General features: G+C 54.7%; 1 protein-coding gene across 1 annotated transcript in view; it reads right to left on the reverse strand.

Moving 5' to 3' along the window:
* BCL9L (BCL9 like) overlaps window positions 1-23,799 on the reverse strand; it is a 43,032-nt gene that overhangs the window by 9,215 nt on the left and 10,018 nt on the right. The window contains exons 2-5 of the mRNA XM_085209433.1: window positions 4,602-4,965; window positions 2,174-2,296; window positions 739-949; window positions 153-237 (exon numbers count right to left, since the gene is read on the reverse strand). Coding sequence (XP_085065559.1) covers window positions 153-237; window positions 739-949; window positions 2,174-2,296; window positions 4,602-4,902 — 720 coding nt within the window. The 5' untranslated portion in view covers window positions 4,903-4,965. The remainder of the gene's footprint in view (window positions 1-152; window positions 238-738; window positions 950-2,173; window positions 2,297-4,601; window positions 4,966-23,799) is intronic.

Here is a 23,799-nt window from a genome sequence, read left to right on the forward strand (position 1 = left end):
CAAAGGAAAGCACTTCCCACACTGCTGAAAGGGAATTCTGATTCCCTGTTCCTCCACAGCTAAACCAGGAGCTGGGGGAAATAGCCATGTCAGAACGGAATGGTCAGCAGCAGCACTTGCCAACAGGAGCATTTGGTCCATGGCCAGTATACCTGGTCTAGCTTTGCCCGTGGGACGTTTTGCTGATGATAGGCCAGAATGGAGTCAGCTCGGCCCTGCAAGACAGCTTCCGCAGCTCTGGGGAGAGAGAATCAACCACTCAAGATCAGACATTGTGCCCCATCCCGGGCCCCAGGCACCACCTCCTCTCTTCAGTCCTATGGGAACAGGGAATTCTTAGGAGGTCAATAGGAATGGGGGAAATATTCTCAGAGTCCTCCCACCTGTCCTGCACAGGCCACAGTGAGGTTTTCCAACTGAAGATCACCTGCCTTGGAATTTCCCTCTTCCCATGACCTGCGCTGGGCCTTCTGCTCTGCTTTGTGCCTGCTGCTCCATGCTGCCCTACAGGTGGCTGTTTCCAAGATGCTCTACCACGCACAATATATGATCCAACAAAAAACCCTAAAATTCAGTCTTGCTAGACTCTATGGCTGAGACAATGCAGAACAGAAGTGAGGAACCGAGTGGAGAACACCAAGCGTTACATGGCATTCCCTGCGACAACCCAACCCCACAGATGCCCCCAGATCAGCAGTCCACACTGGTTTGGGTGAATGGACAAGATCTACTGCTTACGTGTTAGCAAGGTGCGTTGTAAAGACGTAGACGAACTGAGAAGGCTGCTTTCCTGTTCCACCACCTCCACCTCCCGCACCATCCGACCGTAAGCCTGGCGCAGTACCATGAGGTGTGCTGGAAGAACTGGTCTCATTCAGGTTTGGCAGCGGGTTGGACCCTGGGCCAAGCTGCGAGGCCGTGGACATTGCAGGATCTGCTACATTACAATCTGTGGGAGCACAGGACAGGAGTTAGAGGCCAGCGCTGCAAGAGAAGCAGAGCAGCTGCTGAACGGCACTGCCGTGTGGAGCAGAATGGACAGAGGTGGAGGGAAGCAGGAAGGCTCCCGGCACCACCAGATGGCAGCACCCGACCAGCAGTCCCTGCCTCTCGGTGGCCAACGTCCCCAGGCACCCGAGCGGCCGGACTCCTCCTTTGGTCTCTCCTTCATCTCAGGGTGGCCCCAGGCTCATCTCATCTCCCTTCCATGGTGCTAACAACAGGGACTCGGGTAGCAGGGGAAAGAGGAGATGCTTTTCACCAGCGATAATTATTAATCATCATTAATTATTGAGTAATATTCCTAATTAATATTAATAAGCATTGTAATTAACAGCAGCATTCATTGCTTTCCTCTTGCTCAGCTCCATACACTGTAGCCACTGAGCCAGGCCTGCTCTTCTCTTACCAACAGTGAACACAGACCAGCAGTCAGCCTGGGGCAAAGCAGCGGCACTGAGGGATGTGGTCAGCGGGCAGCATTGGTGGTAGGTGGACAGCTGCACTGGATTGGTTGGACCTCAATGATCCTATGATTCTGACCAGCTGGCAGGAAAGTCTTTTAGTCCTGCCTTCCATCCTGGCCCTTGTGAACCACACAGAGATAAACATCTCAGGGAAGACGGCTGCTGTGCACTGGCAGGCATTGAGGCCACACGTCACACTGCTTTACGGGCATGTTTGCTGACTCACAGTGATACCAAACTGCCACACAAGGGAGAGTATTTCTTCCAAAGAGAAAGAAACAGCCATATTTTTTCTAACATCTTGCACTCTGGTGGACAGGAAGAGATGGAAATTAAAGCAACCAGATCTGAAAGTTCACAAAATCTTTACACCTACATAACCTCAAAACATCAGCCTGAACTTTAGGAATAGTTAGCTGGGCTTCACTAATGGCTGGAAGAAGAACTCCCTGCTCACATTGGCCTGCCTGAACCACTGTCGAGACACTTTTAGCCTTATTTGCACACTTGAAGATATCTGGGCAGCATGGACATCCAACCTCAACACCTTCCCCCTCCAGCATCTCAGTGCATCTGCACAGCTGTTCTGTGATCCCACACCTCACTGTATGGCTGCAGATATTCCCAGAGCACAATGATCAGCCACACTCCCAGGAGAGATCTGGCTTTATTCAAGATTCTGGGCAGGAGAGGAGGTAGGCACTCACTGTGTGCACTGCTGATGGGCTTGTCGTCTTCCTCGCTGTCTGGCCCAGAGCACCATTCGTCCCCACTGTATGGCTGCTTCCTTTCCAGCACACACCGCCGCTTGCTGCGGGGAGCCACCTCGCCTGCAAAGGACACAAGAGTCAGAAGAGCTGAGGAGAGCTGCCAAGGGGCTGAGAGGGCTGGGGTTCTGCCTGACTGCAGTGAAGGAGGTTGGGGAAGCACGGTGTGCAAGGCCAGGCTCTTTAGCTTGGAGCTCACCAAAGCCCAGGCTCAGCAACCATGTCCTGCAGGTATCTGGGCTGGCACTGAGACATCATCCCCTGAGTGGTGGTCAATGGGCAGCCTGGGGATGGCGAGCCAAGACCCCAGGTGGCAGTGGGACCCACGCAGGGCTCAGCCGTGCTGTCAGACATGGCTTCCTGTACTCTGAGCAGTGTGCCAGAGCTGCAACACAATCCGTTCCAGCAAGGCCTTGTGAGAGGCCCGGGCTGAAAGCCCTTCACTAGCAGCACTGCCTGGCCTGAGGCACCGCTCACAGGACATCTCTGCAGCCCACGCCGGGCCCAAGCTGTTACCCTTTGGCTGAGGATGCTGGAACCTTGCTGGACCCAAGGATTATCCTGTGGGCACAGCCCAGATGCTCGCTCATTGAGAGAGGCACAGCACTGGCTATAGGGAAAGCACAGTCAGTGCTAGATGGCTATTCAGAAAAACTCAGTCTGGCACAGGAGACAGACAGGGAGCTTGTTAGAGGCCTGCTGGGTTCCTCCCCTTTCCCTCGCCAACTCCCACAAGTCAGATCCTGCGAGGAGACCTCCCAGGTACTTGTCTTGCCTGGTACCAGCAGAGCACTAAATCCTGCAGCTCCCCACCAAGCTGGCAGTCAGCGCTCGAGATCACTGCCTCATCCCTGTCCTCCTCCCTTTCTCCACGCGTGCACTGGCTCTGCTCCTCCACAGGTCTGCATTCCCACATGCACAGCCATCCGTCCTCCCAGACACGGGGCTGCACGGCTCTCCTGACGAAGTACTGAGCAAAGGCTCTTTTTTGTGTGTTTTTGTTGTTTTTCTGCCTAGACAAGGGCTTCAAAGAACAATCAGTGGTGAGAAAGGTCATTAAAAGACAAGTAAAACCTGAAGATGTTCACATCCTTGGTAGGAACAAGAGACACAGACTCTGCTTTTCAAAGCCATTCATTAGGCAGGGGACTTTACACCCTCTCTAAACTCACATGCTCCCGTGATTTCATAGCTCAGGTTGGGGCAGCTTGGAAAGGAAACAGCTTGCCTGAAGGCACCCAGGAATCATAGAATCATAGAATAGCATGGGTTGGAAGGGACCTCAAGGATCATGAAGCTTCAAGCCCCATGCCGCATGCAGGGCCACCAACCTCCACATTTTATACCAGGCCAGGCTGCCCAGGGCCCCATCCAACCTGGCCTTGAACACCTCCAGGGATGGACGGGGCATCACAGCCTCTCTGGGCAGCTGTTCCAGCACCTCACCACTCTCATAGCAAAGAACTTCCCTCTGACATCCAACCTCAATCTTCCCTCCTTCAACTTAAAACCATTTCCCCTTGTCCCAGGGTTAGGGTTAGGAACAGGGACCAGATGACCTTCAAGATCCCTTCCAGCTCTAAGGATTCTATGATCGATAACTTCCAGCTCTGTTAACTCCAACGTAACACTGTCTGATCACTCTTTTGTATATAATCTAGAGGTTTATGGGCCATATTAATTCAAAGTGTCAGCGAACTGCAGAAGGATTCAGGCATTCCTGATTGTGTTATTTCAGTAGATTTCCTGTGTCACGTGGAGCCGTTGGGCACCATGCTCTGTGAGATGCAGGACAGCACAGGGAAGGCTGGCTGGGACAGGAAAGTCAAAAGATTTGGAAGTACTGACTCAGCCCTTTTTTAGAAGCCAAGTGTTTCTATACAAGAGTTTCATCCACAGCTAATGAAACCACAGAGCTGCTCAGACAGCGACCCTTGCAGCACCTCCTCACTAACCAGGTAAGGAGCTGGGCAGCTGCAGGAACACAACGGCAGCTCTCTGCCAGCAGGGAGAAGACACAAAACAACTAACTCTGTCCTGAGCTGAAAGTCTGTACGTTGCAAAGCAGAGCTGCTCAGAACAGCGTAGGTGAAGCAGGCTCTTGTTTAGCAGGCCTCAGAAGCCTATTCAACCCACAGTTCCAGACTCTCGATGTAACCAGCAGTTTAAGAAATGACAATGCTCAGCCACTCTGGTCCCAGAACTGCAGATGAGACATGTGGTGATGCACAGGCTGCTGAGGTAGGTCCAAAGAGAAGGGCAGCATAGAAACACAAGCTGCCTACAGCTGCTCCCATCTCCGCTCCTGCCCGAGTGCTTGGAGCAACTGAGAGAAGAACTTTTGAAGCACAGTTTAGGAGCACATTACCTTTTGATTCTGTGTCCAGCGACGGGGTGCCAGCTTCTCTCTGCTCTCCAGAGTCCACTGAGATGCTCCGTTCCCGTTTCACCTTGCCTTTCAAGGAGCTGAAGTTCGGGACAGTGTTCTGGCTGTTTTTCAGTCCAGAGTTGCCAGGGGAGATCTGGGTGGCCTTGCCGCCATGGCTGCCTGCACCCACACCCTTCGAGCCCAGGTTGCAGGTGGGTGCTTGGCTCACGTTGTGGTGCTGGGCCGGGGCACCGCTGCTGCCTGCCTTGCCATGGCTGGGCAGTTTGTTGTCAGGGTGCATTGGATTGGCTGAAGCGTCCCACAGCACCAGTGGAGGGAGCTCCCAGGCCCTTCAGTCACAAACCTGCAAGAGAAGAGGGCAGAGGGTGAGCACGGTGCCCCACGCAGCAAGGCAGAACCCAGAGCTGCTCTTACAGCATCGCTCAACCTGCAGCTCAGCACCAGCCCTGGGCACTGCTGTGTGCATCCCTCATGGCTTACAACTGCCTTCGACTTCCTGCCTGGCACAGGCGCTGCGGGACCACAGCCAACCTCATCTCAGGAGCACCAGAATGGGCTGCTTAGGGTGCCCATCTCCAGCTTTAGGGATGCAGCACTTGAACAAAGACCTGTAGTATATTCACTGCTAAAGACTCTGACAGTGCTCGTGCAGAACAAAGAGCATCCCAGTGAGAACCGCTCCTCAGCTCTCCTGCATCAGGGCCTCACACTGCCCTGCCACAGCCCTGTCATTACTCTTCTCCCTGCCACAGGCGAGTTTGGGGAAGGAAAGCAAACCACGTGTTTGGGGAAGCTGAGGTATCCCTGTCTGCTTGCATACTTCTATGTTGTTTGCATGACACCCCCTCCACACAGGCAAGAACCTTTCCCTTGTATAGGCAGACGCATTTCCCAGCACGCAGGGGTTACTGGGACCACGCTCCTCCCATCTGGACTGAGCAGCCCAGATGCTGAGCACAGATTTTTTTCTGCCACCCTGGGACAAGCAGCACCAAACTCTGTGGCTCTAAATAGAACACAGTGCCCAGCAGCACCGTGCACACCACCTCCAACTTGCTGGTGATGGCTGCGAGGCACAGGCTGCATCTTGCAACCGACTGCCAGGGAGTTCCCTGCCAGTAAAAAGGACTTCTCCACACCTGCTCCCTGCACCAGGGCTGGTTGGTGTGCAGCAGTGTGCAGCAGTGCCTGGCAGAGCAGCATGCGGCAGGAGCCCTATTGCACAGCCCTACAGCACAGCCCTATTGCCCAGCTCTACTGAACACAGCCCTACAGCACAGCCCTACTGCACAGCCTTACTGCCCAGCCCTACTGAACACAGCCCTACTGCACAGTCCTACAGCACAGCCCTACTGCACAGCCCTACAGCACAGCCCTACAGCACAACCCTACAGCACAACCCTACAGCACAGCCCTACAGCATAGCCCTACTGCACAGCTCTACTAACAAAACCCTACAGCATAGCCCTACAGCACAACCCTACTGCACAGCCCTACTGCACAGCCCTACTGCAGAGCTCTACTGCCCAGCCCTACAGCACAACCCTACAGCACAGCCCTACTGCACAGCCCTACTGCACAGCCCTACAGCACAACCCTACAGCACAGCCCTACTGCACAGCCCTACTGCACAGCTCTACTAACAAAACCCTACAGCATAGCCCTACAGCACAGCCCTACTGCACAGCCCTACAGCACAGCCCTACAGCACAGCCCTACTGCAGAGCTCTACTGCCCAGCCCTACAGCACAACCCTACAGCACAGCCCTACAGCACAGCCCTACTGCACAGCCCTACTGCACAGTCCTACAGCACAACTCTACAGCACAACCCTACAGCACAACCCTACTGCACAGCCCTACTGCACAGCCCTACAGCACAGCCCTACTGCCCAGCCCTACAGCACAACCCTACAGCACAACCCTACTGCACAGCCCTACTGCACAGCCCTACTGCACAGCCCTACTGCACAGCCCTACAGCACAACCCTACAGCACAACCCTACAGCACAGCCCTATTGCACACAGCCATACTGCACAGCCCTACAGTGCACAGCCCTATTGCACACAGCCATACTGCAGAGCCCTACAGCACAGCCCTACAGCACAGCCCTATTGCACACAGCCATGCTACACAGCCCTACAGCACACAACCCTACAGCACAGCCCTATTGCACACAGCCATGCTACACAGCCCTACAGCACACAACCCTACAGCACAGCCCTATTGCACACAGCCATACTGCACAGCCCTACAGCACACAGCCCTACAGCACAGCCCTATTGCACACAGCCATAGTGCACAGCCCTACAGCACACAGCCCTACAGCACAGCCCTATTGCACACAGCCATAGTGCACAGCCCTACAGCACACAGCCCTACAGCACAGCCCTATTGCACACAGCCATACTGCACACCCCTACAGCACACAGCCCTACAGCACAGCCCTATTGCACACAGCCATACTGCACAGCCCTACAGCACACAGCCCTACAGCACAGCCCTATTGCACACAGCCATACTGCACAGCCCGCCCAGGCATTCCTGCCTAGTTAGCAGCATCATTTGCGCACAGCTTGCCCTATCACTGCTCCCTAACTAGCGACTCGTTAGCTGCTCCCTCCTCCTTCCCGCACACCTCTCTGAGGGCTCCGCTTTAGCCCGGAGGAAGATGGTGAGCCACAGTGCTGATTAATTTTCACAGCACATAAGGGAGTTGCTAGCCCTTTAAGCATCAGCCAGCCTTGCTCGCGCGCTCTCCTTCTCTGGGGACCTATTAATAGCAGCTGGAAAGATCACATCACTCTCTGGATATTTATACCCCTCATTCCACACCAGGAGAGATTTATGTCAGAGCCGCGGTCCCAGTGCCTGCCCAATTGCTCTGTCAAAGCGTTTGCAGGGGGAGGGGAGCGGAGTGGGAAGGGAGACACAGAGAGGGCAAGCAGGGAGGAGGAGAAGGTCCATATGGCACAGACTGCGGCATTAAGCACACATGCTGCCTGCAATCACAGTCTGGCCAGCCTCGGGGAGCCTTCACCCCGCTGAAGAGGCTGCTGCCAGACAGCATTCCAGAGAGCGAGCCCTGCAGCAGCCCGTGCCACCGATGGCCCCCAGCCCTGCCTGCTGCTCCACCAGCCCCGCACCACGCAATTTGTGCAACACATTGCAGGGCTGTCCTGAGGGTCACAATCTGATGCACGCCCAGATGCCGCTGGATTAGCAGAGAGGAGCTACCGCCACTGCTGCGATCGGCGAGGAGACGCGAGGCCGCCTGCGGCACATCTGCATGAACACAGTATTTCATTCAAAACAGATCCCAAAGTGCTTCACCAAACATGCTCAGCAGCACTGCAGCACAACACGAGCTACAGCACAGCACAGATGTGAGCGGCTGAGGAAGGAAAGAGAAAGCCAGGTCCCTGCTAAGGCCGTGCCCGCAGGCTCCAGTCTGATGGTCAAGGTGCACCCACCGTCCCTTTGCTTCTCACGTCAAGCTCATTCATCAACGAGTCAGAAGCTGGCAGGTCCCTTCAAAAGGCCCAGTAGTAACCACAGCCTTTTCAGCAGCCAAGGAGCCACAGCACAGCTCAGGTTGGAGGGGAGCTCAGAGCCCACCCAGTGCCACCCCCGGCCATGGGCAGGGCTGCCCCCCACCAGCTCAGGCTGCCCAGGGCCCCATCCCACCTGGCCTCGAGTGCCTGCAGGGATGGGGCACCACAGCTCTCTGGGCAGCAGTGCCAGCGCCTCACCGCCCTCTGACAACAGGATTGCTTCCTCACAGCTAACCCACATCTCCTCTCTTTCACTTTAAAGCCATTCCTCCTTGTCCTATGACCATTCCCCCTTGTCCTATCATATAAAAGCAGATTCTTTCCTACAGACATGCCTACCACGCTACACCCCTGTCGTACAACCTCTCATTGCAGCTAATTGTGGAAGTTCACCATGAAAGGTGCTTCGCTCACAGATACCACACAGCCACCCACCTCGTGCAGCCTGGACAACCTCACCCCATTCAGGAAGACAGACATCCCTCAAAGTGCCACGAGGGAGGACAGCTGTCAGCCCTACAGAACCCAGCAGCCATCCCAATGAAACCTTGAGGAGCAGAGCAGCCTCACTCACTGTGAGATTCCCTACAGAACACTGTGTTCTAAGGGCATCTAATTAGTGCTCCTCCTCCTTTCATTTTGGGTGCTCCAGGGAGGACATCCCATACCTTGCCTCAGCTGATGATAGCACAGAAAGCCACGCAGAATTGACTGTAACCCAGGGAAATTCTCCTATTCCATCCTATGCCGTTCTTAACTGAGTCCAGCCACACCACACTCACAAATCCTAACAGGAGAAAGGCCAGAAGCAACTGCCTGCAGATTCTACTGTGCTCTCAGAAGCAGCAACAGTTGGATCTTGCTGAAGAGGCATGGCGGGACTCCACCCCAGCCTCCCATCTGTCTGACTGCAGCACGCTGATAGACATCTTGATTGCTGCGAGCTCCTTGCATACACCCCTTCCAACCAGATTCCAGCAGGCATGCCACGCATCTGGGCCACAGAAGAGAATTAATTAGAAAGAAGATACACTGACACAGGCAGACAAATGATCCAAAACGTCTTGAAAAGAACACGAGAAAAAGGAGATTGCATAGAAATGTGGCTCCCTCTGCAATTTAGCAACACACACACTCCAGCCCAGCAGTTTTAAAGACAATAGAAAATCTAATTCCCAGTGGCTACAGCGAGGAGCCAAGACTCCTGGGTCCTAGCCCTGCTGCCACCAGATCCATGAGTGATTCTGAGCATGACGGGTTTCGTCTGGTTGCCTTGATTTCCCCATCAGAAAACAGGCAGCCAACCTACCTGATGAGGGGAAGGAGCACACAAAGCTCAATCGATAGCACTGCTGAAAGATGTGCTGTATCTAAATGCAGAGGGAGAATATTTGTGTCTTGTACGTCTGAAAAGCTTTAAATCAAAGACTTGGGCAGAAGATAAACCTCGCATGGAAACAACAAAACTGCTTTCAGCAAAGCTCCACTACACTCTGAACAACAGCAGGGGAGGAGGAAACTGAGCGAGGAGAGACTGAGCTGACAAACTCCCCGTCCCGGAATTGATAGCTGATAGTTCAGGAAACCTGAAACCCCAATGCCTTCCCAGAGGACTTTCTGGTGAATCATGCTCCCACTCTCTCTGAACAGCAGCACAGATTCCCAACACCACCACAAGTATGCAGAGTGTGAACCGCGTGGCGCAGGGCAGAAGAGCTCCTAGCAGCACTCTGCCAGCCCAGAAATGAAACGTGGATAACTGCAGAGTTGCACACGGTGGATATCAGCCTCCTGAGCTGCACCGACATGCCCCACCAACAGCAAAGACGAGATGCGTTGTGATGAAGTGATGCAACAAGCAGAGAGCAACCAGGCCCTGCTCTGCCAGCCAGCTCAGGGAGTAACAAGGGCAGGCTGCTGCTGCACAGTGCTGAGCACATCACCTATGCTGGCAGCACAGCTGCTCAGCCTTTTAGCACTGATCCTGAGACAGCCCTGATCCAAAATGTCCCATGGATATCACCACAATCTCAGTCATAGAATAGTTTAGGTTGGAGGGGACCTTAAAGACCACCCAGTGCAGCCGCAATGAGGTCTCCGCACAGCCTTCTCTTCTCCAAGCTGAACAAGCCCAGCTCCCTCAGCCTGTCTTCAATCAGAGGTGCCCCAGCCCTCTGAGCATCCTCGTGCCCTCCTCTGGACCCGCTCCAGCAGCTCCGCATCCCTCCTGTCCTGGGGGCCCCAGGCCTGGGCACAGCACTGCAGGGACACTCATTACACAATCACAGAATGGCCAGGGTTGGAAGAAAGATCAAGGATCATGAATCTCCAGCCCCCCGTCACAAACACACTCATTGCCAACCTCCACCTGGACACAGAGCCACAATGAGATCCTTGGCAAGCTCAGAGGCTTCCTGAATTAAGTGCTCATGGGTCGGCAAGCGACACCCCAAAGAGCTGCTGCCATCTTCTAAAAGTCTCTCTTACCTCCAGTCTGGATGAAACCATGGCACACTGCCTCACACTGCCTAACCCTAAGAGCAGCAGCTGTCCCAGGGTTAGCAGTAGACAGCACACTTTCAAAGAGATAACACACTACTTCATTAAAGTCAAAGCATTTCACCGAGGCACGGGCTATGACAAGCTTTCCAGAAGCAAGATTCTGATGTCTAAGATTCCTGATTCATTTCTGATTTGAGAACGAGTTTCAGAAATTGCCTTTTTCAATGCAAAAATGATCGTTCCAAAACAATCTGTTTTGCGAGACCATCCAGTGGGCTTTGATTCTGTTCCAGTGAGAAACAACCCCCCCCCCAAACAGCAGGAAAACTGTATAACTGTCATCCTGCCATCTCCAGCCAAGAGTCCACGATGAGCATCAGCAGCCAGAGGCGCCCTGAAAGCCACCCGAGCCCAACAAGCACAGCTCAGCGCCAGCATGCCATGCAGCAACTGTGCAGCTACAGGAGTGCCTCATGGTTATCAAGCATCAGGAAATTATCTTGCTTGTATAGAGTCAGGTGGATAGCCTGGAGAAGCACATTCACTTCTTGTATCCTTTACATGCCTTTTTCAATGGCAGAAGAGGTGACAGCCTCACAGCCTCTATAGAAGGGTTGTAAAAGACCTGCAGAGAAAACTCAATGCTCTGTCAAATCCTAGTGGTTCTTGGAGTCATTTGGTAGATCCTACTGCTCTCCTGTCATTTGAGCTGCCTTGGAAATAATGCATTTCAGTAGGGCTGCTTGGCCACAGGCCTCATAGGTCTCAAAGGAGGATAAAATCTCAGCTTCACCTTCCCTTCCACCTATATAGAGACATCCCCATGTAAATAATGCTCAGAAATCCACTTGGAGCCGTGCTCCACACTGCCCTCTAATACACTGACACTTACGAGCAGCAGGTTTGGAGGTGAGATCTTGAATACCCAACTTTCCCACAAGACTCACAAGGGAGTCAAGTCTTGCCTGGAGTCATGCAAGTCAGGTAAGGCCTGATGTGTAAGCCATAAAACCACTGAATCACAAAGCACTCTTGATTGGAAAGGACCTTAAAAGATCATCTAATCCAAACTTGCGTGGAAAATGGTGCCTAAATGAGATTATCCAGTACCTTGTCCAGACAACCATCCCCAAATCATCATGTAGTTTCAAGGCAATGATGTTTCAAGTCCTTTTTCTGTCCCGGACCTGTAAAAAAGTCTCCCATATTTCTTCAACCCTTTCACAGATGGCCCTGCTTTTCACCACTTTCTCTAGGACAATTCATGTTTTTAGAGCCAACACCCATGCCATTCTGAGCTCTTACAAATGCAGATTCATATACCTCCACCCATACTTTACTTCTGCTGCCAAAAGCAGTGCTAAGATGCAGGGAGTACTTGGAACCCTGCCCTGCAGGACGATCCTTAAGTAGCAAGTAATCAGAAAAGTAGCCCTGGGACGTTGGTGGGTAAGCTGGTCTGTATTCCAACAAAAGCATCACAGAATGGCCTCAGACAAGGGGATCTGGGCACAGCACTGCAGGTGGGGCCTTCCAGGGGCAGAGCAGAGGGGAACAACCCCCTCCTTCTCCTCTCCTCTCCTCTCCCTGCTGCCACCCCTCTGTTGCTGCAGCCCAGGACTGTCGGCCTTCCGGGCTGCAGGCGCACACTGCTGCCTCACGTCCCGCTTCTGTCCATCAGGACCCCAAGTCCTTCTCCGCAGGGCTGCTCTCAACCAGTTCTTCTCCAGTCTGGCCTCATGTCTGGCGCTGCCCCAACCCAAGAGCAGCACCTGGCCTTGTTGAACCTCATCAGGTTCTCAGGGCCCACTTTCTGAACCCGTCCAGGTCCCTCTGGATGGCGTCCCTTCCTGCTCTTGTGTCCACTGCACCACTCAGCTCGGTGCCATCAGCAAACTGCTGAGGCTGCACTCCAGCCTATCTCTATCACTATCGATCACTCCATCCTATCATCTGTCACTCATAGAGATGCTGAAGAGCTCCGGTCCCAAGATGGACCCCTGGGGGACACCACTCATCACCGGCCTCCACCTGGACACGGAGCCATTGACAACAGCCCTCTGGCTGCGACCATCCAACCAATTCCTCATCCACCGAATGGTCCAGCCTTCAAATCCATCTCTCTCCAATTTGGAGACGAGGATGAGGTGCAGGACTGTGTCAAAGGCACAACTCCAGGTAGATGACCTCAGTTGCCCTTCCATTGCCCCCCGATGCCATCACTCCATCACAGAAGGCCACCAAATGGGTCAGGCACGCTCTGCCCTTGGTGAAGCCATGCTGGCTGTCTCGGATCACTCCCTCGTGTCGATGTGCCTTAACATCTCTTCAGAAGAATCTGCTCCATGATCTCCCCAGGCACAGAGGTGAGGCTCCCCAGCCTGCAGTTTCCAGGTCTTCCTTTCTTAAAAATCATACTAGGTCCCTTCCCGCACACTGCCAAAGGGTTTCTGCTATGCTACATGTGCAGGACAAGAGGGCAGTTAACTCCTGGCACCCCACCACCTTTATCCCAGTAGAACCCAGCATGGTTCCCAGCCACTGGGGAGCAGACCGAGTGCCCCAACCCACCGGCTGCCCCATCGACTGAGGGGTGAAGCCACTAGGTGTCACCCTCACCCAGGGCATCCTCAGCCCAACGCTGCCCAACCGGTCTCATGTCCACACCAAGCCCTCCTTCTGCATCCCAGCCCTCAAACCGGGATGCAGACAGCTGTCCTGAAGGCCACAGCCACGCAGTCCTGGCAGATTTGTTCCCATTTCGCAGAGAAACACAGCACGGAGGTGGCTGTTGCACATTGCAAGCACGGGTTGGCAATCCTACTGCACCTTGCAGAAAAGTTCTTCCAAAACAACTTGGCCAGGTGGTGACCCTTTGAGGTCTAAGACGCAAATCTGTCTGAACAAGAGCACCTCCACCACCCCTCAATGCCTTGCTCCCCACTGCACTGCACAGCAGGACCTGTGCTGCAAGTGTGCAACAAGCACGGCTACCTTCAAGGACGCTCCATAATGAAGAAACAACATCTGCCACAGGCAGGAAGGTTTGGAAAGGAGCTCATTTGTATTGCTTATATCTTCTGGTGTCCTACAGTTCATGGCCTGCTCTGAAAACAGCCCCATTTTTGGGCAGAACTGGGCTCCTTTCCTGTGACCTGTCCCTGCATTAAGTGCAATGAGCAAAGGGCACACTGGGACTTTGTGAGGTGACAAAAGCAGAGCTGCAGTGCGTGCTGGATAGCAAACTGCCCAAATCACTGCATCTGAGTGCACACCTCACGTGTGCACTGCCTCACCTGGGGCAGAAAGGCAGCAAAGGGATGGGAGAGCAAGGCTGGCTGCCTCAGCACCTTGCACAGAAATCGTTATCCATCTGCACTGCCTTGCAGAAGGGATGCAAGAAGTCAGCAAGCTCTCCTCCGCGATTATAAATAACAGCCCCAGCACACAGCAGAGCTTTGGCTCTATATTTAAACCTTGGCTGAGGTCACTTCCTTTTCCCAGCAGCTCCCTCAACCCCCACTCCTGCTCGCTCTTATTTGCATGCCATCATGACTCAGGCACATTGGGGTTTAAGGTCAAAGGGGAAGCAGCCGTGCATCTGCCCTGCAGGAAATTCCACCCTGGGAAACCCTTCGCTCTCCCCAGCACTGATGGGGTGGGCAGTGAGGATCCGCTGCTGAGCAGCACAGGGCTTTACATGGGCTGGGGGCATGGCACGGGGGTTTCCCCTTCAAGCACCCTGCAAGGGCAGCTGCTCCACCTCCTCACCACGTCTCAGAAGCCTCCTCCACATCCTAAGTTGAAATTTCCCAGCTTCTCCCACGTCAGGGTTGCAGAAAGGCATGGCCTGTCCCGCAGAAGCAGCCCAAGGTCCCAGGGGTTGCTCTGCCCTTGTACAAACCCTCCCACAGTTCTCCAAGCTCTTGCAGAGACATAATTATCTAACCCTGACCCATGCTGCCAACTTACAGCAGAAACAGGCAGAAAGTGCCAGAAATCAGCCCATCTCACTAATTGCAGCCCTCTGGAAGGGCTGCAGGATGAATGTTTAACAGCAGCCAAACACAGACACCGCAAGGAGGGGCCAAGCAGCAACCTTTCCTTGTGGCTGCCCCCAGCCAGCCCCTCTTCTCCAACAGGAGAGAGATGCCTCATTGATTTATGGTGCACAGAGTTGGCAAGGGCTTCCAAAACTCCTCCAGCCCCTCACGTCTGAGGCTCACAGGAGGCCCAAGTTTTGAGGTTTACAGTTCTCTCTGTGGCCAAAGCCCTGTTCTCTGCAGCCAGATAAAGCTCCAGAGCAGTTTCACTTACACTTGGTACAGTAACTGAGGGCATTAAGCACTCCCAGCTCAGCCCGGACACTCAGCTCCACTTATTCTGTCAATTACAAAACACAGAATGCACCAACGAGAAGAGTGATGGTGTTGACAAAGAGTTGGGTACAAGTAAGGAGAAAGAGCACAGAGGCTATCTAGTGGGAGAACTGGAAACAACATCACTCTTGGAACTTGGATGGCTGTTTACATTTTCATATAGGCAAATGGGATACAGGGTTTCCAGTAACACTACTAGTAAGCCGATTCAGCAGCCTCTGAGCGAGCACAAGACAGGCTTGGTCGACACATTTGAAGACCAACAGCCAGAAGATTCCCGTGCACACCCTTGGCATTCCAGCCAAATGTTTGTTCCTCTCCCTCATCCCACAGATTCAGGAGAGAAAATCTGGGACAGGGCAGGGGTGCTTGAGGCAGCCCTAAAATCCCCCAGAGTCAGCTTACAGGGGACTAACCAGCATCATGGACAGCAGGGATGGAGATGGCAGCTCCGTACAGCCTGTGCTGCAAACCAGCACGTGCTGCAGGTCCTTCGGCAGACAGGCAGCACAGACCCAGCCAGCAAAAAGCAGCACAGAGATGACCGGACCCTTTCCAGCCGTGGGTTACTCGCGCTCTCCTGACCACAGACAGTGCATCTCTGGCTGTCTGTGACCCCTGGACCTGAGCCTGCGTGCCGGCAGCGTGATCTGCTGGGGAGCAGCCCTGCCCACAGCCAGGGGTTGGGACGGAGTGCTCTTTAAGGTCCCCTCCAACCTAAGCCCTTCTATGGTTGTATGATCACACTGGTAAGGCATGAGTGCTCCTTCCAAGGCTGTGCATTTACAACAGGAATTAGAAGCAGGATCGGGAGCAACTCTCTGGCCCATGATCACATTACAGGACAGGAAGGAAGAAGGCACTTTGATCAGGCTGGAATCGCTTTACACAGCTTCCACGCCGATATCTCAGCCACTGGAATTAGCATCCCAACACCCCAAACATCCCATTCCTAAAGACACTTCCTGCTCCAGCATGTGTGTTAGGGCCGGAGCGGCGCAGCTGCTGGTGGCTGTGCCAGGGTGGATGCAGGATGCTTCCAAACCAAGGTCACAGTGCCTAGAGAGATGGAAGAGCACCTAAAAGGGCTGTAAGAAAGACAGGGACAGACTCTTCAGCGATCTGTTTGACAAGTAAGACAAGGGGAAATGGCTTCAGACGACAAGAGGGGAGATTGAGAGTGGAGATGAGGCAGAAGGTTTGGCACTGAGGGCGGTGAGGCACTGGCACAGGTTGCCCAGAGAGGCGGTGGTGCCCCGTCCCTGCAGACAGCCCAGGTCAGGCTGTTGGGGCTGTGAGCACTGCTGGAGCTGTGGGTGTCCCTGTGCACTGCAGGGAGCGGCACCAGGCGGCCTTTGAGCTCCCTTCCAACCCAAACCATTCTGTGATTCTATGAAACGGAGGCTCAGCGTGGCTCTGGCTCTCCATTTACACCTTCTTGAGATCAGAGCTCGGTTCCCCCAGCCATTGCTCCTGTGCATGCTCACAGGTGCCAGGTGCCTTCCAACTCACCTACTGTCCCTCCTGCTCCACACGTGCCCATGGACTGATGCTGGCAGACAGAGGGTTAAAACTGCCCAGGGAGCTGCAGGAAGCCTCCTCCTTGCCTGCTCAGAACAATGGGGCTGTTGTGGAGGCCGGGCAAGTGTGGGCAGCTCCCTGGGACTGGCAGTTACCAGCCCGTTTGGTGCACCGCACATCTCCTCCTCCACAGGAGAAGCAGGTAGAAGGGGAGAAGTGGCTGCTGTCTTTCCTGCAAGCCTTGGAGGAAAACAGCCGGCCCAGACATAAGCATGCCACGCAGCCTGGCTCCCACCAATCCACCTGGGTGCAAAATGCACCGTCACACGTTGTACCTGCAGCTAAGAGAGCTGGAAAGGACAAAGCGAGGTTGGAAGGGTAGACACCCATCATAATGTACACCACCACCAACTATAGTGCACATCGTAGGAACACAGAATGGCTTAGGTTGGAGGGGAGCTTAAAGATCATCTAGTTTCAACCACCCTGCCACGGGCAAGGTTGCATTTCTTAGATAGAGAACAGTCTAAATGTATTCTTTCCAGCTCAGGAACTGTAAAACAATCCTGAGATGCCAGGAAGATGACAGGAGAACATGAACTTTTGGCTATCAGAACTTCTGGGAAACCTGAGAGCTCTTCAACTCAACTCACACATGAGCAGTAAGAACAGAATCAAGTTCAGGGAAGGGCTGAATGGGTGGAGGGCAACAGCAACGGTCTGGAATTGGGATGAATGAGCCCAGGGACCTGGAGGTGATGCTGCAGATTTCAGCTCCCAGCACCTGCATTACTCTAAGCCTCGATGGGGGAAGATGCAGCTCAGCAAAGACTCAAAATGCATACAGGACTGAGCACAGTGTTCCACACATGCTGCTGTGCATGATCCCTGCAGGACTAACTGCCAACCCAGCACTGGAGCTTTGCATTTCCCACCTGAGGGCATCATTTTTTTCCCAGCCTCCACATCCCCTTACTGCTGCTGCTCATCTCAGCCAACCCCACTTGGAGCTGCACTATGGAAGTTAAACACAGGACTACTTCAGGTCCCAAACAGGAGGCTGGCGTTCCAAAGGAAGGGCTACAGACAGATCTTCAGCACAAACACACTGTGCTCTTTACTTTGCAGCCAGCACTGTCCAGAACAGCCCACAGATTTTGGTGTTCTCTAAATATTCAAGCAAGAGAGCCCAAGATGAGAGCAGGTGAGTCTCACAGGGCAGCGTCTAATCTCTGCATCTGTACAGGGCAGCAGGCAGGAAACAAAACACACTTCTTCTTTTCAACTAGGAAAAGGAAGGATCTGTGCAATCTCCACAAAAAGAAGAAAAAAAATATCATAGAACCACAGAATGGTCGGGTTGGAAGGGACCTTAAGGACCACCCAAGCTGCAAGCCCTGCTGTGGGCCAGCAGCTGCAGGGATGCTGCAGGCTGCACCCGCGGCCTCAGGCACTGCCAGCAGTGGGGCAGGACCTCATGGCCCAGGGAAAGCGGTGACCCCAGGCCTGAGAAAGTGCACCAGCAGGATTTCCAGACTACCCTGACACGCAGCTCACAGACAGGACAGCACACGCTCCGAGGTCACGGCCGCGTTCCCTTCAGCTGCTGTTCCTTTCAGCATGGCTCTGAAGACCACACAAGGGTTAAACCTGCCTATAAATATCTGTTCTCAGCAGGGCTGCTGCTCCGAACCCTCCAGCCATCTGTTCTAGCTTTCCCCCATCTAAGACTCTAACATCTGAACCACGCTCAAAATTCTTCGGAGCGCTCCCAAAAATAGCCCAGTGCCGTGGCTGCGCCGTCGCTGTGTCTGTGCGCACAGCAGTGTGCGCGGGGCCGTCTGTGTCAGCACAGCCCCGAAGCCGAGCAGATAGGAACAAGTCTGTGTGTGTGACGGCAGGCAGGCCCGCACCGGCACCGAGCTGCCTGCATCCGTGTCGGCGTGGGTGTGCCTGCCTAACCGCGGCTCGGTGGGAGCATGTTCACACCAGCACCAACCTGCGGCCATGTGCGGCCCGCCCAGCAGCCAGCAGGGCAGGGACGACGCGGGTTCTCTTCTTCAATGCTTGGCTCGTGGAAGAGCGATTCAGCCAGCCCCACCTCCGGGCACCAGAGCCTCGCTGCAAAAGCAAGTAAAGCCTGATCTCTGCGCGAGGCCGCCCTGCTCACATCCAGCCGGGGCTTGCAGGATTTCCCCAAGTGCTGCACGAAGTTCTGGGATGAGGTTCTAAGGGCAGGCACCTCCGAAACCCTGGTGACAATATTTGTGGAGAGAGCTTTAAATTGCAGGTCTTCATGCATGCTCTTCGTGGAGCTCCCCATCCCCATCAAGGCCAGGTGGGATGGGGCCCTGGGCAGCCTGAGCTGGTGGGGGGCAGCCCTGCCCATGGCTGGGGGTGGCACCGGGTGGGCTTTGAGTTTCCCACCAAGCTGCTTTTGCATGGGGATATGCTGGGAAACAGCCTCAGCAGGCAACGCCAACTCAGCTATACTGTATTTCTGACGGGGGGTGGGAGGAATTGATCTGGGTATTGATTTGGTGCAGGAGTTGGTGCTTGTTTAAAAGTTTGCCCACAGGTCAGACCTTGTTACAAGCAGCTTTCCTGGTGATTAGGTTAAAAAGAAACTGTGCTAACAGTGCTAACCAGGACAATGTGGAACTGACAAGTCTTGCTTTCTACTCTCCAGTAAAAACAAAAGCAAACAGGTGAGCAGCTGGGGCCAAAACGGGTTTTAGAAACCATCCCCAGGTTTCCTGCCAGCATCAGTTACAATCAAACTGCAGATGCACTTTCAGCGTAGGACTGAGGAGTTTGGGGTTTGCATGGATTGAGGTCAAACAGGTATCTGCTAAAAACAGCTTCCAAAAGTGCAGCACACCAGTATCTCCTCCAGCAGCTCAGGTGCTTGGTGGGCTCTGCATTTGGTGAGAAAGAAGTGTGGCTACATTGTGCTCTGTGATTCCATCCCAGAGACACTCACACATTGCTACAGAGCACTCCTCTGCTCACACCTCCTCACGCCCACAGGCACAAGCACTTAAGAGACTGGGAGAGGAGGGAGGAAAATTCCCTTCGTTTCAATGGAGCCCAGTAAACCGGAGCCCAGACTCTTTCAGGAGGACTAATTTTGCCTTTTACATCTCTTAGCCCTTCTCAGTGAACCAGCTGCACCCCATCCTTGCCTTTGCGGCCCTGGAAGCATGGCTTGCAGCTGAGTGCTGCTAGATGACAGAGGAAGCAGCAAACCAGTTCAGAGCAGTGCAGGTATCCTCAGATAACCGCATGCCTCACAGCAGCCAGGCAGCTGCTCGCCCTCATGCAGCATTCTTACTGAAGCACACAGGAGCCAGAGCAGAGCCGAAGCATTTACTGGGATTTATGCATTTGGAGAGAGTAAAGAATCAACGTACAAAGTCCTCACTTCACCCACGTGCTCAGTGCAGCAATGCAACGTCCCCTGCTGCAGGGACTCACATTAACTCTCAGCACCAACTATTTCCTGCACCCTGCTCAGCTCTCCCTCGGGCACACAAGGTGCTCCTGCCCCCAACACTGACATACAAGCCTGAACCCAGCCCCACACTTAGGGCAGAAAATAAAAACCAGCTTCCACTAGGCCCAGCCCTGAGACAGAATGAGAGGTTTGTTGTCAATACATGAAACTGTCACTAAGTGCAGGAAAAAAAATACGGGGGGGGCAGGGGGGGGGGCGAGGGAGGGGACAAAACCACATCTCTGCTCCTGGTGGCCAGCCAGCTGACTGACTCAGCCAGCTTGGTCGCCTGCCATAGAGATGTAAAAACAAAACCGAGCTCTCCGAGAGGGGAGAGAAGGGGATTCAGACGAACGCGTTCTTCCGATGCGTGATCCTACAGCGGCCTGGACCATATTTAAGAAAATGGCTCCTCTGTCACTTTGGCCAACAGCTCAGCACAGAGCGAGGCGCAGCTCAGGACTTCTGCTGCCCGTGCCTGCAGCAGGTGCCAGCCACCACCAGCACCATCCCCAGCTCAGGGCAGCTGCTGTCTGCAGGCACTTCCCCACCTCCGCCTGCTCCCTGCTGGAGGAATGTGCACAGGGCTGGGAGGAGCGGGGAAAAGGTTGTTTTGAAACACTAACTGCGATGTTATTTATCTGGATCCCACAGTGCCTGCGGCACAGCAGCCACTCTCAGTGAGCGCTCGCCGTTCCCAAAGCGCTGTGCAAACACTTGCACACTCCCCACTCCCTTTGCAATGCAGCACACTGACACGCACAGCACGCGGCTCCGAACCCCAGCACAACCGGACCGCCGTGAAACCCCGTGTGAACAAGCAGCACTTGGCACTTCACATCGCAGCAGGCATTACAAGCATGATCTGGCGAAGCCTCGTGAGCCTCCCACGCAGCCATCTCCCCTAGAAACTGGCCGGCCTCCCTGGAGACCAATCCCTGGTGTGAGTTACCTAAGGAGCTGATGACATAGAGCTCAAACCTGGGCTCTTATCAAGGTGTCGGCATCGAGGCTCAGGCTCCACGAGAGCCTTTGCACTTTGGCTCCTCAGCACGGAGACAACATCACTTCTTCGCACTGGAATGTGGTCACCTGTGAGTCGCTTTGCACAAGGAATCGCCTTCCTCGACCCACAGAGCTGCAGATGTGCATCCCAGAGGGCAGCAGGTGCAGGGCCGCTCTGAGGGGTTGCAGGAGGCCAGCAGAGAGTGTGGGATCAGCAGGAACGGGGCAGGCAGATGGGACAGCTGCCAAGGATGGGATCCACCGCCACCAGCGCCGCCCCGCGCTGTGCCCTGCGCTGACCACCCATCTGCTCCTTCAGCAGTGTTCCTGGTTTGAAAGAACAGAGAAAGAAGGGGACTGGGGGCTGGGGAGAGGAGTGACAGTAGAGGTTCACCGTGGAGCTAAAAGGGAGATTTAGTAACTGTCGGAAAAAATGGCTGCTTTATTGCAGGCAGCTTGTAAACCCTGGAGCCTGAAGGTCTGGGAGTAATTTCTCCCTCCCACGTGCTGGGCTCAGTTTGTACTGGGGGTCAGGGGTCAGTGCTTTTCCAAAGCATTCTGGGAAACACGCCAACTGGAGCAAGCTGCGAAACAGCGCTCCTGCAGCACGGAGCAGGCTGCCCGAGGAGCCGACCCAGCGAGCTGCAGCCTGCTTAACCCTTTGCAGGGCGTCCGCTCCGCTGCCGGGCCGTGACGTGGGCACCAGAGGAGAGGGGGCATGGGGTGGTCCTCCAGGGGCGCACCTCCCAGCACGGCCCAGGTGCTGTGTCTGAGCCGTGCTGCAGGTTGGTGCAGGGAGTCAGCCTTTGAGCAGAGGGAAAACAAGCAGAACGAGGGCCTTTTGCCTGGGATGCAGCCTTAGCATCACCTGCTCCGTTTCAGAAGAGAGAATAACTGTCCAGAAGCACCGTCTCTGTGCTTCCTTCAGCCCAGATGCTCACCCTCACCCCACCAAAGCACTGCTGAGCAGCAGCAGGCACCAAGGCACAGGCACAGCACTGACCACATGCCAGGGCACCTCTAGAAGGCATCTCTCCTATGGGCAGGGCAAAAGGAAGGATGCCCTCCCTCCCTCCCCATCCCTGGCACTGGGGCACAGCAATGCTTTCCTTCCGCAGCCGCGCCATGCCCTGCTGATACTCTTCTCTCCCTCTTCGCACCCTGAAGGCCACACAGCTCGGCACCCTGCCTGGCACGGCCAGCAGAACCCCGAGTAGAGCCCAGCAGCAGCACGCCGTGTGGGAGCCCCGCCGTGCACAGCACCGCTTCCTGCGAGCTGGCAGGGGGTGTGGCTGTGCCTCTGCACTCCACCACAAAGACTGTCACACTGAAGATGATCCATCTCCCTCCAAACAAAGACTTGTGCCTTCTTGTCTAAATCCCTTTGAATTGCTCTCGCAGCTTTCCACGCGGGTACAAAATGGCAACATTTCCCCACGGGCTCTGTTTATCCCATCTTCCCGAGCTGCCGTTCTCACATCCCACCTGCAGTCCCTCCAGCTCCTGCTTCCTGACCTGCCTTTACACTCAGAGCTACCGAACCCTCTTTCATCCTCCCTCTCCTCTCACTCCTCCCCAGCCCACACACCCCAGCCCTCCTTCTGGGCTCTCCCTGCAATCACAGCCCAGCACTGCCTTCACGCTCCCAGACACTGCTTCACCACCTTCAGGAAGAGGAGCCTGCCGTGCCCCCTTCAATCCATCCATCCAATCCTTCACCCCTGGCTCCTTCACACCCATCTCCACGGACACCCGATGCCAGAAGCTCCTTACAGGGCATCCCTGTGATGTGGGAGCCAGGGCAGCAGCTGGCTGCGGGATGAGGATGTCCTCGCAGGCTATCTCCATCCTTTATTGTACCAAACACACCTCCTCACACTGGAATCACTGAAGCTACCAAAATGCTGCTTTGCAGGGTCTATGACCAAATCCTCCAACTACTCGGCTGCAGCAGAAAGAAACACATTTCCCTTCTCCCAGAAGGGCCCAGAGGAGTACCTGGAACAGCAAACTTTGCCCTCTGCAGCTGCACAGGATGGAGCGAGGCAGACATCAGACCAAAGCATCCTCTCCTGGCACCGGGGCTGCAGCTCCCAGCTGACCTGGCTGCAGCACCTCCAGCCAAATGGCTCCGAGCTCTCTGCCCACACTCGGTGCATGTCTCTGGCCCCAGCCGCAAGCTGGAGCCCTGCCAAGCAGAGGGCTGCCTGCCTGAATCACGAGCCAGAGCAGGGTAAGCATCGCATTTAAGCCTTTTCCCTCCGTCAGGCACCCTGTTTTGTTTTTTTTCTTTTTTTTTTTTTCCAGCTACGGTCTTGTGAGACGGAAGGCTGCTTGGAGCTGAGCCAGCACCAGGGAAACCACCATTTCAAGGTCCTGTGAAGGAGCCTGTAGGAGCAGAAGGGAGCTTTGACTGGGCGTGGGGGGGGTGTGGGGGGGAAATGATGCACAGAGCAGGCTGTTCGCTGGAAGCTGCTGCTGCTTGCCAGGAGGCGGTGGGGGGAGGAGGCAGCAGATGTCCGCAGACAGCATTTGCTGAGAGCCTGCAGCACTCCAGCCCAGGGAGGGGAGGAAGGCGGCGGCTGGTGCCACTGCTGCTGCATTGTAATTGAACAGGACAAACATGACAGAGTCTGCTGAGAAAGCTTACGCTGCCTTTCCCTCCAATAACTGCGAGCTTAGAGATGGGAAGCGGGAGTCCTGGGACAGTGACTTGGGGT

This window comes from Meleagris gallopavo, chromosome 26 (genome assembly GCF_905368555.1).
Source record: "Meleagris gallopavo chromosome 26, MGAL_WU_HG_1.1, whole genome shotgun sequence".
NCBI lineage: Eukaryota > Metazoa > Chordata > Aves > Galliformes > Phasianidae > Meleagris > Meleagris gallopavo.